General features: G+C 46.7%; 1 protein-coding gene across 1 annotated transcript; it reads left to right on the forward strand.

Annotated features, from left to right (window-relative positions):
• The first annotated feature begins 13,844 nt into the window (after positions 1–13,844).
• LOC141026910 (uncharacterized) lies at positions 13,845–14,570 on the forward strand. Its single transcript, XM_073503788.1, has one exon. It carries the CDS (start codon positions 13,845–13,847, stop codon positions 14,568–14,570), a length of 726 nt encoding a protein of 241 aa, XP_073359889.1.
• Positions 14,571–15,021: the final 451 nt, after the last annotated feature.

Raw genomic sequence — 15,021 nt, forward strand, 5'->3', positions numbered from 1 at the left:
CATTGAAACGGATCAGCGTGCGCAACCCGCCAGGGGTCAACCCGGCCGGAAGCGCGTCTTTGTGGGCTTTGTTCATGGGGCGGATCTTGAGGAAGGATCTGTATCTGATGGAGAGACGACCATCTATTCAGGTGATGAGTCCTCGACTAGATAAACTGAATCAATCTACCAGCTTCAAAACAGCGGACTTGGGGGTTATTCCGATGGTGACAGTATTCTGGATTCCTATGAGCCGCCGAGCAGGGCTGCTGTTTTCATGGCTGGTACACAGCCGATGCTAAATTTGTTAACAGCCGCGGCTATGACGTCCGGCTCAACTGCTGCTGCGACAGCTGGGGCGAGCGACTCAACACGGCCGCCGGCTCAAGTCTTATCTAAGCTCTTAGATGCTTTTGCAACTCTGTTAGCTGCAGAGGTAACTCCGGCGAATCAAGCACAACATAATACAGAAGTTGCCCGAGGAGATCTTAACACAGAGAACGCCAGGATGGCAAGTGAGTGGACTTCGTTGGAGGCCGAGTCACAGCAGATAAGAGCAGAAGCTTTTCGTCCGAGTCCGGATCAGAACACGTCCAATGCTGTTCTTCAAAGAGGCATCAGAGCCGTTTACCTTCACAATTTGAGGGGCAAAATCTTTTCAACACACCTGGGGCAGGAACGAGCAACCCGCCCGGCGTGACCCGGGCTGTTGAGGCGCCAGGAACCGGAGCGGCGGCTCAACCTCGTGTGCCAGACCCGTCCCGTAGGGATTTGACCCCACCTCAACGGTTTTCAACACCTTCTGGACATTATTCTAACCCGGTGGATAACATGATAGTAGCAGCCACACGACTGGCAGCTATCCCGATCGAAGGCGAGTCTCCAATGGCGATAGAGACCCAGAACGCGGTGGAGCTTCTTCAGACGGCCGTAGCACAGCAGGCGGCTTATTCGTACAGTCGCGAGCGTGTCCATTCAACTCCCCGCCCAAGTCGAAGCTACAGCCGGCGCATTGAGTCGCCGGCGGTTTCCAGTAGCGAGCGGCACCGTGACATGCCTCGTAATGATGACCCACCCCATAGTTGAGAATGTTTGGTTCTCATGTCTTGCTGTTCCTCTATGGATACGTGTGCTGGGACCCACTAGTGCTTTTGTTGTATTCGTTTCTCTGGTTATATTGAGGGAGAGAAAAACATTGGAACTCACCTTTGTCTCTGTTGTCTTCTTTGGGAAAATTACACATATATACTGTCTTGAGACACAAAGCGTTCTCCAACCCTAGCCGCTACATGACTTCTCCTCTTTGCCACCGCAGCGGTCTCTCCCCTCTCCCGTCTGGCAGGAGTGAGGACCCACCCTCAATTAATCATAGTTCTACCGTTCTAGGTATTTTCTCCACTTAGTTTTGGTTCCTGGCGGAATTAACAAGGTAGTGGTGATCATAGTTGCCAAGTTCCGGGGTTGATTGGGTCGAGGGACGGGAACGAGGGTCGAGGATCGTTGGTGGCTAATAACAAGGAACACCGGGGATATACTTCTTTCGAATAACCCATCGATAAGTGGAATGCATCCCAAATTGTTTGGGAACAATGATAATTGATCCGGAAATGATAAGATGGTTCACGAAACGAAGGTGCATAAGATGTCTAAATCACCATGACAACAAAAAATGATTAAATTGATTGATTCCATTATACGGGTAGCGGATCGCTAATTGCATGGTGTGATTGTAGGTAACCCTGTTATCTATGTTTCCTATACATGGCTGTTGTTTTTCACAATCGAGGGAAGTGCAAAACATTGAAATACAATAGAGGAAGGAAAATGATTCTATTCAGTCGACCATACGAGTCTTGCGCTGGGTCACACGCCGGACATTGGATCCTTCTCGATCCAAAGCACATCGTTGTGCCACGTCTTCCCGACCCCCCCACTGGGTGTTTCCAGGTGTCGTTGTTCACGAGATTTGTTGCAACCATTTCCCAGGGGGGGGGGGGGGCGGCATCCATTTACCAATTAGGGAGAGGAGCGGGGGCGACCGCAGGGTGATGGCTTCGGTGGCGGCATCCCGGGAGGGAACTTAGTTGCCCGACGACTAATGTCGCCCTCGGAAGGTAAACTGCATGCCCCCCGCCATTTCCATGTTCCTTTGTGCTCCCATAGTGGGGGTCGCCATGGGGGGAGGTGGCGTCTGTGTTCCCCAACTGGTATTTTGGGAGGGGAGAAAATAGGGGGTGCCAAATCTAGCGATGGGTAGGAGTAGGCTTTGGAGATGTTTTGAAGTTGTTGTGTTGTTCATGAGGGTCAAATAGATGCAGTATTGTGTGATGAATTTAGGGTTCAATTTTGTTACTGGGATGATATATGTGTCAAATCGATGCAGTATTGTGTTGATACATGTTTTTTTGCTTATATAGGGGGTCAATTTCCTGTAGTATTGTGGTGATTTAGATGGAATATCTTAGGGGGTCAATTTCCTGTGATTGATAGGTTCATTATCTTATTGCATACCGTGGTGATATAGGGTTCATTTTTGTTGTTAGGATGACATAGTTAAATTAGTTGCAGTAATGTGAACCATATAGAGGGGTGCCAAAATTTCTGTGATGATAAGTTCACTTTTGCTGCATATATCCTGTCATGACAGGTTCATATTGTGTGTGTGTGTGTGTGTGGGGGGGGGGTTCTAAAATGAGTTTTGCTGCAATAATGTGTATTGATAAGGTTTTGATGCAATTAATTTGTTTCTGATAGGTTTTTTCAGCTTTGTTCATATGATTTATGGTCATACATATTTTGCCCTTTTTCTTCATATGCTCCTTGTTAGTTGTGTCACACAATATTAAGGTTCATTTGATTTTTTTGTGTTTGTTGGCTGTTCATGGGGAAGAGCAATGTAAATAGTTATTTGGGGGGTAGATAGTTAATGGTGTGGATCAATGTTTTTACATTACAATGCAATGCGTTTTTGCTTCAACTCTTCCCCTTTGTTGCTGCAGGCACTGCAAGAGAGAATAATAATAAGAAGAAGGCTCTAGGGAATATTTGCGGGTTCAAATAAGGGCTTAAACTGAGAGTTTTTTCCTTTGGTCATTTTGGCATTGATAAAAAAAGAATGGTGATGGACAAGAACCCTAATGGCGTAGAGTTGGTAGAGCGTTGTTCATGCCCTCGGACTCCTCGTTGAGGGATGTCGAGTGCCGCTCGATGCTGTGCCGCTGTATCATGTTCCTCATGTTGTCGCCGAAGTAGTCGGCCATGACGTCCACCACTGCCAGGACCTTGTCGTTGCCCGCAAACGTGTACTGGTCTAGATCTAGAAGGCCCTGCATGATCAGGCCCCTGCCCGCCACGAAGAAACACATTGAAAGTGATGTTTATTAGAATGCGTTATTGTTTATGATGTGGTATTGTTTATAATATGTGTCCCTGCTATGGTATGTTGTTGTGTATAAATTATGATTATATATTTTTATTTATGATTATGTGTTGATCAAACTGATGCTTTGCAAACGTGGGCATTTCTCCGCGAGTGCCCGTTTTGTTGGGAACGTAGTAATTTCAAAAAATTTCCTACGCACACGCAAGATCACGGTGATGCATAGCAATGAGAGGGGAGAGTATTGTCCACGTACCCTCGTAGACCATAAGCGGAAGCGTTATGACAACGCGGTTGATGTAGTCGTACGTCTTCACGACCGACCGATCCTAGCACCGAAGGTACGGCACCTCCGCGATCTGCACACGTTCGGCTCGGTGACGTCCCATGAACTCATGTTCCAGTAGAGTGTCGGGGAAGAGCTTTGTTAGCACGACGGCGTGATGACGGTGATGATGAAGCTACCGGCACAGGGCTTCGCCTAAGCACTACAACGATATGACCGAGGTGGATTATGGTGGAGGGGGGCACCACACACGGCTAAAAGATCAATGATCAACTTGTGTGTCTATGGGGTGCCCCCTCTCCCGTATATAAAGGAGTGGAGGAGGGGGAGGGCCGGCCCTCCTATGGCGCGCCCCATGGGGAGTCCTACTCCCACCGGGAGTAGGATTCCCCCCTTCCATGTAGTAGGAGTAGGAGAGAAGGAAGGAGGAAAGAGGGAGAAGGAAAGGGGGCGCCGCCCCCCTTTCCTAGTCCAATCCAGACCAGAGGGGAAGGGGGCACGAGGCCTGCCCTGGCCGCCCCTCTCTCTTTCCACTAAGGCCCATAAGGCCCATTAAACTCCCCGGGGGGTTCCGGTAACCCCCGGTACTCTGGTATATGCCCGAACTCACTCGGAACCCTTCCGATGTCCAAACATAGTCATCCAATATATCGATCTTTATGTCTTGACCATTTCGAGACTCCTCGTCATGTCCGTGATCATATCCGTGACTCCGAACTACCTTCGGTACATCAAAACACTTAAACTCGTAATACCAATCGTCACCGAACGTTAAGCGTGCGGACCCTACGGGTTCGAGAACTATGTAGACATGACCGAGACACGTCTCCGGTCAATAACCAATAGCGGAACCTGGATGCTCATGTTGGCTCCTACATATTCTATGAAGATCTTTATCGGTCAAACCGCATAACAACATACATTGTTCCCTTTGTCATTGGTACGTTACTTGCCTGAGATTCGATGTCGGTATCTCAATACCTAGTTCAATCTCATTAGCGGCAAGTCTCTTTACTCGTTCCGTAATGCACCATCCCGCAACTAACTCATTAGTCACATTGCTTGCAAGGCTTATAGTGATGTGCATTACCGAGAGGGCCCAGAGATACCTCTCTGACAATCGGAGTGAAAAATCCTAATCTCGATCTATGCCAACTCAACAAGTACCATCGGAGACACCTGTAGAGCGCCTTTATAATCACCTAGTTACGCTATGACATTTGGTAGCACACAAAGTGTTGCTCCGGTATTTGGGAGTTGCATAATCTCATAGTCAGAGGAACATGTATAAGTCATGAAGAAAGCAATAGCAATATACTAAACGATCAAGTGCTAAGCTAATGGAATGGGTCAAGTCAATCACATCATTCTCTAATGATGTGATCCCGTTAATCAAATGACTACTCATGTCTATGGCTAGGAAACTTAACCATCTTTGATTCAACGAGCTAGTCAAGTAGAGGCATACTAGTGACACTCTGTTTTGTCTATGTATATATGTACTAAGTTTCCGGTTAATACAATTCTAGCATGAATAATAAACATTTATCATGAAATAAGGAAATAAATAATAACTTTATTATTGCCTCTAGGGCATATTTCCTTCAATCTCCCACTTGCACTAGAATCAATAATCTAGTACAGATCGCCACGTGATTTAACACCAATAGTTCACATCACCATGTGATTAACACCCATAGTTCACATCGCCATGTGACCAACACTCAAAGGGTTTACTAGAGTCAGTAATCTTAGTTCACATCGCCATGTGATTAACACCCAAAGAGTACTAAGGTGTGATCATGTTTTGCTTGTGAGAGAAGTTTAGTCAATGGGTCTGCCATATTCAGATCCGTATGTATTTTGCAAATTTCTATGTCAACAATGCTGTGCACGGAGCTACTCTAGCTAATTGCTCCCACTTTCAATATGTATCTAGATTGAGACTTAGAGTCATCTGGATCAGTGTCAAAACTTGCATGACGTAACCCTTTACGACGAACCTTTTGTCACCTCCATAATTGAGAAACATATCCTTATTCCACTAAGGATAATTTTGACCGTTGTCCAGTGATCTACTCCTAGATCACTATTGTACTCCCTTGCCAAACTCAATGTAGGGTATACAATAGATCTGGTACACAGCATGGCATACTTTATAGAACCTATGGCTGAGGCATAAGGAACGACTTTCATTCTCTTTCTATCTTCTGTCGTGGTCGGGCTTTGAGTCTTAATCAATTTCACACCTTGCAATACAGGAAAGAACTCCTTCTTTGACTATTCCATTTTGAACTACTTCAAAAATTTGTCAAGGTATGTACTCATTGAAAAAAACTTATCAAGCGTCTTGATCTATCTCTATAGATGTTGATGCTCAATATGTAAGCAGCTTCCTCGAGGTCTTTCTTTGAAAAAACTTCTTTCAAACACTCCTTTATGCTTTCTAGAAAATTCTACATCCTTTCCTATCAACAATATGTCACTCACATATACTTATCAGAAAGGCTGTAGTGCTCCCACTCACTTTCTTGTAAATACAGGCTTCACTGCAAGTCTGTATAAAACTATATGCTTTGATCAACTCATCAAAGCGTATATTACAACTCCGAGATGCTTGCACCAGTCCATCGATGGATCGCTGGAGCTTGCACATTTTGTTAGCACCTTTAGGATTGACAAAACCTTCTTGTTGTATCATATACAACTCTTTTTTTAAGAAATCCATTAAGGAATGCAGTTTTGACATCCATTTGCCAGATTTCATAAAATATGGCAATTGCTAATATGATTCGGACAGACTTAAGCATCGCTATGAGTGAGAAAATCTCAACGTAGTCAACACCTTGAACTTGTCGAAAACCTTTTTGTGACAATTCGAGCTTTGTAGATAGTAACACTACTATCAGCGTCCGTCTTCCTCTTGAAGATCCATTTATTCTTAATGGCTTGCCGATCATCGGGCAAGTCAACCAAAGTCCATACTTTGTTCTTATTCATGGATCCCACCTCAGATTTCATGGCCTCAAGCCATTTTGCGGAATCTGGGCTCATCATCGCTTCCTCATTGTTCATAGGTTCGTCATGGTCTAGTAACATGACTTCCAGAACTGGATTACCGTACCACTCTGGTGCGGAACGTACTCTGGTTGACCTACGAGATTCGGTAGTAACTTGATCTGAAGTTTCATGATCATCATCATTAACTTCCTCACTAATTGGTGTAGGCATCACTTGAACTGATTTCAGTGAAGAAATACTTTCCAATTCGGGAGAAGGTACAATTACCTCATCAAGTTCTACCTTCCTCCCACTCACTTCTTTCGAGAGAAACTCCTTCTCCAGAAAGGATCCATTCTTAGCAACAAAGATCTTGCCTTCGGATCTGTGATAGAAGGTGTACCCAACAGTCTCTTTTGGGTATCCTATGAAGACACATTTCTCCGATTTGGGTTCGAGCTTATCAGGTTGAAGCTTTTTCACATAAGCATCGCAGCCTCAAACTTTAAGAAATGACAACTTTGGTTTCTTGCCAAACCACAGTTCATAAGGTGTCGTCTCAACGGATTTCGATGGTGCCCTATTTAACGTGAATGCAACTGTCTCTAATGCATAACCCCAAAATGATAGTGGTAAATCGGTAAGAGACATCATAGATTGCACTATATCCAATAAAGTACGGTTATGACGTTCGGACACACCATTATGCTGTGGTGTTCCAGGTGGCATGAGTTTGTGAAACTATTCCACATTGTTTTAATTGAAGGCCAAACTCATAACTCAAATATTTGCCTCTACGATCAGATCGTAGAAACTTTATTTTCTTGTTACGATGATTCTCTACTGCACTCTGAAAATCTTTGAACTTTTCAAGTGTTTCAGACTTGTGTTTCATCAAGTAGATATACACATATCTGCTCAAATCATCTGTGAAGGTCAGAAAACAATGATACCTGCCGCGAGCCTCAACACTCATCGGACCGCATACATCAGTATGTATTATTTCCAATAAATCAGTTGCTCGCTCCATTGTTTCGGAGAAGTGAGTCTTAGTCATCTTGCCCATGAGGCATGGTTCGCAAGCATCAAGTGATTCATAATCAAGTGATTCCAAAAACCCATCAGCATGGAGTTTCTTCATGCGCTTTACACCAATATGACCTAAACGGCAGTGCCACAAATAAGTTGCACTATCATTATTAACTTTGCATCTTTTGGCTTCAATATTATGAATATGTGTATCACTACGATCGAGATCCAACAAACCATTTCATTGGGTGTATGACCATAGAAGGTTTTATTCATGTAAACAGAACAACAATTATTCTCTAACTTAAATGAATAACCGTATTGCAATAAACATGATCAAATCATATTCATGCTCAACGCAAACACCAAATAACATTTATTTAGGTTCAACACTAATCCCAAAAGTATAGGGAGTGTGCGATGATGATCTTATCAACCTTGGAATCATTTCCAACACACATCGTCACCTCGCCCTTAACTAGTCTCTGTTTATTTTGCAACTCCCGTTTCAAGTTACTACTCTTAGCAACTGAACTAGTATCAAATACCGAGGGGTTTGCTATAAACACTAGTAAAGTACACATCAATAACATGTATATAAAATATACCTTTGTTCATTTTGCCATCCTTCTTATCCGCCAAGTATCTAGGGGCAGTTCCACTTCCAGTGACCATTTCCTTTGCAGTAGAAGCACTCAGTTTCAGGCTTGAGTCTAGCTTTGGGTTTCTTCACGGGAGTGACAACTTGTTTGTCATTCTTCTTGAAGTTCCCTTTCTATTCTTTTGCCCTTTTTCTGGAAACTAGTGGTCTTGTAAACCATCAACACTTGATGCTCTTTCTTGATTTCTTCCTTCGCCAATTTCAACATCGCGAAGAGCTCGGGAATTACTTTCGTCATCCCTTGCATATTATAGTTCATCACGAAGTTCTAGTAACTTGGTGACAGTGACTAGAGAACTTTGTTAATTGCTATCTTATCTGGAAGATTAACTCCCACTTGATTCAAGCAATCGTAGTACCCAGACAATCTGAGCACATACTCACTGGTTGAGCCATTCTCCTCCATTTTGTAGGCAAAGTACTGTTAGAGGTCTCATACCTCTTGACACGGGCATGAGTACGAAATACCAATTTCAACTCTTGGAACATCTTATATGCTCCGTGGAGTTCAAAACATTTTTGAAGTCCCGGTTCTAAGCCATAAAGCATGGTGCACTAAACTATCAAGTAGTCATCATACCGAGCTTTTCCAAACGTTCATAATGTCTGCATATGCTCCTGCAATAGGTCCGTCACCTAGCGGTGCATCAAGGACATAATTCTTCTGTGCAACAATGAGGATAATCCTCAGATCATGGATCCAATCCGCATCATTGCTACTAACATCTTTCAACTTATTTTCTCTAGGAACATATCATAAATAAAACGGGGAAGCTATTTGCGAGCTATTGATCTACAACATAGATATGCAAATACTATCAGGACTAAGTTCATGATAAATTTAAGTTCAATTAATCATATTACTTAAGAACTCCCACTTAGATAGACATCCCTCAAGTCATCTAAATGATCACGTGATCCATATCAACTAAACCATGTCCGATCATCACGTGAGATGGAGTAGTTTTCAATGGTGAACATCACTATGTTGATCATATCTACTATATGATTCACGCTCGACCTTTCGGTCTCCGTGCTCCGAGGCCATATCTGCATATGCTAGGCTCGTCAAGTTTAACCCGAGTATTCTGCGTGTGCAAAACTGGCTTGCACCCGTTGTATGTGAACGTAGAGCTTATCACACCCGATCATCACGTGGTGTCTCGACACAACAAACTTTCGCAACGGTGCATACTCAGGGAGAACATTTATACCTTGAAATTTAGTGAGAGATCATCTTATAATGCTACCGTCGAACTAAGCAAAATAAGATGCATAAAGGATAAACATCACATGCAATCAATATAAGTGATATGATATGGCCATCATCATCTTGTGCCTTCGATCTCCATCTCCAAAGCACCATCATGATCACCATCGTCACTGGCGCGACACCTTGATCTCCATCGTAGCATCATTGTCGTCTCGCCAACTATTGCTTCTACGACTATCGCTACCGCTTAGTGATAAAGTAAAGCAATTACATGGCAATTGCATTTCATACAATAAAGCGACAACCATATGGCTCCCGCCAGTTGCCGATAACTCCGTTACAAAACATGATCATCTCATACAATAAAATTTAGCATCATGTCTTGACCATATCACATCACAACATGCCCTGCAAAAACAAGTTAGACGTCCTCTACTTTGTTGTTGCAAGTTTTACGTGGCTGCTACGGGCTGAGCAAGAACCGTTCTTGCCTATGCATCAAAACCACAACGATTTTTCGTCAAGTATGTGCTGTTTTAACCTTCAACAAGGACCGGGCGTAGCCACACTCGATTCAACTAAAGTTGGAGAAACTGACACCCGCCAGCCACCTGTGTGCGAAGCACGTCAGTAGAACCAGTCTCGCGTAAGCGTACGCGTAATGTCGGTCCGGGCCGCTTCATCCAAAAATACCGTCGAATCAAAGTATGACATGCTGGTAAGCAGCATGACTATTATCGGCCACAACTCTTTGTGTTCTACTCGTGCATATAACATCTACGCATAAACCTGGCTCGGATGCCACTGTTGGGGAACGTAGTAATTTCAAAAAAATTCCTACGCACACGCAAGATCATGGTGATGCATAGCAACGAGAGGGGATAGTATTGTCCACGTACCCTGGTAGACCGTAAGCGGAAGCGTTATGACAACGCGGTTGATGTAGTCGTACGTCTTCACGATCAACCGATCCTAGCACTGATGGTACGGCACCTCCGCGATCTGCACACGTTTGGCTCGGTGACGTCCCACGAACTCACATTCCAGTAGAGTGTCGGGGAAGAGCTTTGTCAGCACGACGGCGTGATGACGGTGATGATGAAGCTACCGGCGCAGGGCTTCGCCTAAGCACTACGACGATATGACCGAGGTGGATTATGGTGGAGGGGGGAACCGCACATGGCTAAAAGATCAATGATCAACTTGTGTGTCTATGGGGTGCCCCCCTCCCCCGTATATAAAGGAGTGGAGGAGGGGAAGGGCCGGCCCTCCTATGGCGCGCCCCATGGGGAGTCCTACTCCCACCGGGAGTAGGATTCCCACCTTCCATGTAGTAGGAGTAGGAGAGAAGGAAGGAGGAAAGAGGGAGAAGGAAAGGGGTGCGCCGCCTCACGATGACATGTACCTAGGGTAGGACAATAGACCTGATCTAAGTACCATACCCAAGGACACTGCCCTACGGTCAAGAACATTCAAGAGGCAATGGATTCTACCGACTGAAATCATTACATGGTCCAACCCACTCGACTGAGGGTTCCACTCGGACAACCCAGTTCCATTCGACAAGAGTATGCTCACTCGAACATATCAGAAACCACTCGGAGTATAAGAAGACCTAAAGTCACTCTTAATGGCAACGGTCAGGCGTTCACTCCGTAGTTTTAATGATCATTGATATGACTTTAATGGTGGCATTACCAGTAACGTCCTATCTTTATGTACATTGAACCCTGTGTAAATGAGGGCCAGAGGGGTCTGGCGAACTCTATATAAGCCACCCCCCTCCTCAGGCACAAGGGTTCGCACCCCCTGTAACTTCACGCATAATCCAATCGACCGAGATCCCAAGCACCGAGACGTAGGGCTGTTACTTCCACCGAGAAGGGCCTGAACTCGTAAATCTTGCGTGCACAAGTTCATCACAGCTAAGATCTTGCCTCCCCATACCTACCCCTCATTCTACTGTCAGGCTTAGAACCACGATAGTTGGCGCCCACCGTGGGCAGGTGTCTTAGCGATTTTCTGGTGAAGTTGCAGTTTTTCCGATTCCCATCATCATGGTTTCGCGCAGTGGATTGGCAGAGGGCCGCGAGATCCGTCTCGGCGCGCTCGTCTTTGTCGTCGATGACTCCGCCTGGCTCCAGGAGGCCCCCCTTGATGTCGAGACACTCCCCGTCCGCGGGGCGATGCACTTCCGCGCGTGCGTTCGCGGCGTCTTTCTACGGCAGCCGTCAACTCAGTATCGGTCGGCTCCTGCAGTCTCTTCGCTTCCCGCAGTTCGCCGCCGTAAGCGACCTGGTCGCTCGCGGCTCCAACGGTGGGTGAAACACACGGTGGCACGCCAGTCGGCCACGCCCCAAGTCATGGCAATTGAGCCCGACGAATAACTCTACGGCTTGTTCGATCTGTCGGCTGGCTCCGTCGAGACCTTATCCGAGTGCGACAGCAGCGATCCTGCGGCAGAAGTCCTGATGGTCGACACGCCGCGCAACCCGCCTGGTTTCCGTCGCAACGGTGGCGGCAGAGATCCGTCGCGCATTCACAAAGAGTACCACCCCGAAACTCTCTCTTCACAACAGAGGGAGGAGCTTCACCGCCGCAACATGGATGCGCTCCACACACCCATCAGAGGAGAGACCTCTAAGGCTCGGGCCTTGGAGAAGGCGCGCCCTGCCAATCTGGCTGAGCGCACCCAACTGGAGAACCTTCAGCATGCACTCGACGAGCGTGCTCGGCAGCGGATCCCTGAGTCCAGTCGACGGCCGCGACAACTTTTCCCGCCACAACCTTAGGTATACCGCACTCCAATTTAGAATCTTACAGCTGCAGCCTGTATAGCAGAGTCCATTCAGCCCTCCCAGTCGGAGGCTGGAAGAGGTTTGATGCAGATCCGGGCTTTGCTCCGGGAAGCAGGAGAGCAGAACACGGCGGTGTCTCAGTCGCAAGACAAAATCCATAGCAGATCCGTGATGGCTGATACAGTCCAGTCGGCTCACAGCCCAAGATCGCCTCAGAGGCATGAGGGACGTGGGTATCGTCAAGAGCAATACTTGGGTCGGAATCATGAACAGTTTGATAATCATTTCAGTCGCGATGACCGCCGTCGAGTGCCTACGCCCCCTCCGAGGGGTGGGTCATATGTGCCCCGTCATCATGATGACAGGCGCCCATACAGCGATGAGTGGAGATTGCCAGTCGACCCAAGGGAGCCTGGGTTTGATGCCAGGTCAATTTTGGTGCAAGGTGTGGTCGATAGGAACCGGGCACACAGAGAAGGGCGAGACAGAGACTGCCCGAGTGGAAGCAGAGTTCACGTTTCAGGCCCCGAGTGCTTTAGCAGAGCCATCAGAGCCGCTGAGATCCCTCCCAACTTCAGGTTGGTGACTGGAGTTAGTAAGTTTACCGGTGAGTAGAAGCCTGACACTTGGCTCGAAGATTACCGAGTGGCTGTACAGATCGGTGGTGGAAATGATGAAGTAGCTATGAAACATCTTCCTCTGATGTTAGAGGGTTCAGCCAGGGCATGGCTGAATCAGTTGGCTCCTGGCAGTATTTTCAGCTGGGAAGAGCTGGCCCGAGTGTTTGTCAGAACTTTCGAGGGTACTTGCAAACGACCAGCGGGGTTGGCAGAGTTGCAACATTGTGTACAGAAGCCGAATGAGACCTTAAGAGATTACATTCAGAGGTGGACCACTTTGCATCACATAGTGGAAAATGTATCCCAGCATCAAGTGGTTTGCGCCTTCAAGGAGGGCTTTCGGTATCGAGAGCTTAATCTGAAATTCGGTCAGACAGGAGACATGACTCTGACCCAAATGATGGAGATAGCCACTCGGTATGCCAACGAAGAAGAATAGGATCGACTCCGCAGTGGAAAGGGCAAACCAGTCGCCCAAGACACTGGAGGAGATAGGAAACAAAAACGGAAAGCCGAGCCAGCAGGGCCTGGCGAAACTGCAGCAATTGTGACTCAAGGGAAGTTTAAGGGGAAGCCCAAAGGGCCTTGGATCCCCAAGAAGGTGAAAGATCAAGCAGGAAATGATGTTTTGGATTTACCATGTCACATTCACACTAAGAAGGATGAAGAGGGTAATCTGATTTATCCTAAACAGCCCAGTGTCGGCTCCTGATCCAGCAGTTCCGAGAGAAACAACCCAGTGAGTAGGAAAAGGAGTTGGACAAAGATGAGGATAAGGAAGAAGGCGATGATGGTTTCCCCAATGCCAACTCCACTTTGGTGATTTTTGCTGACGTTGAAAGCAAAAGTCGATTGAAGGTCATCAATAGAGAAGTAAACATGGTTGCTCCGACAACACCAACATATTTGAAGTGGTCCAAGACTCCCATCACATTCGACCAGTCCGACCATCCTCCGCGTGTTGCCACCCCCGGGAGGCAAGCGTTGGTGGTCGACCCGGTCGTTGGGGGCACCCGACTGACTAAAGTCTTGATGGATGGAGGCAGTGGCCTCAATATTCTGTACGCTGAGACCATCCGAGGGATGGGCATTCCGATGTCCAAACTCAGCGAAAGCAACATGCGATTCCATGGAGTCATTCCTGGGAAGAAAGCCGATTCACTCGGCCAGATAACTCTTGACATGGTTTTCGGTGATTCGACCGATTACCGTAAGGAAAAGTTGATAGTTGAAGTTGTGGATTTTCATAGTGCCTATCATGCTATCCTGGGCAGGACCGCATATGCTCATTTCATGGCTCGACCATGTTACGTGTACCTCAAGCTGAAGATGCCTGGCCCTAGGGGCGTGATCACAGTCACTGGCAATCGGCAGCGAGTAGAAGAGTGCCTCCAGAAGGGCTCAAAAATTGCTGATGAACAGATGACAACAGTTGAAATGCAGGAATATCAGAAGAATGCTGATCCGAGTGATTTGCCGCGGGCTAAGAAACCTGCCTCAGAGTCCGCATTTCAGTCGTCTGGTGAGACAAAGTCGGTTCATATTCACCCGACCGATCCCAATGCTGCTCCGACTCATATTTCAACGATGGCCGACAGCAAATAGGAAGAAGCACTCATCCAGTTCCTCCGTGAGAACTGGGGCATCTTCGCATGGAAACCTTCTGACATGCCGGGTGTGCCCAGGTAACTAGCTGAGCACCGTTTGCAGTTGACCCAAAGGTAAAACCAATCAAAGAGCATCTTCGATGGTCCGCCGTACAAAAGAGAAATGCAATTGGCGAGGAAGTGGCTCGGCTTCTGGCAGCTGAGTTCATCCGAGAGATTTACCACTCCGAGTGGCTCGCCAATGTCGTCATGGTTCCTAAGAAAGATGATTCACTCCGCATGTGTATCGACTTCAAGCATATCAATCGGGCCTGCCCGAAGGATCACTTCCCTCTTCCTCGCATCATCAGATAGTCGACTCGACTGCGGGGTGTGAGCGGTTGTCTTTCCTGGATGCATATTCCGGGTACCATCAGATCCGACTGTATGGACCCGATGAAATAAAAACA

This window comes from Aegilops tauschii, chromosome 7 (assembly GCF_002575655.3).
Source record: "Aegilops tauschii subsp. strangulata cultivar AL8/78 chromosome 7, Aet v6.0, whole genome shotgun sequence".
In the NCBI taxonomy this organism is placed as follows: domain Eukaryota; kingdom Viridiplantae; phylum Streptophyta; class Magnoliopsida; order Poales; family Poaceae; genus Aegilops; species Aegilops tauschii.

Excerpts from the sequence above, each read along its gene's own strand:
- LOC141026910 (XM_073503788.1), top strand. The coding sequence starts at position 13,845 with ATGGTTGCTCCGACAACACCAACATATTTGAAGTGGTCCAAGACTCCC.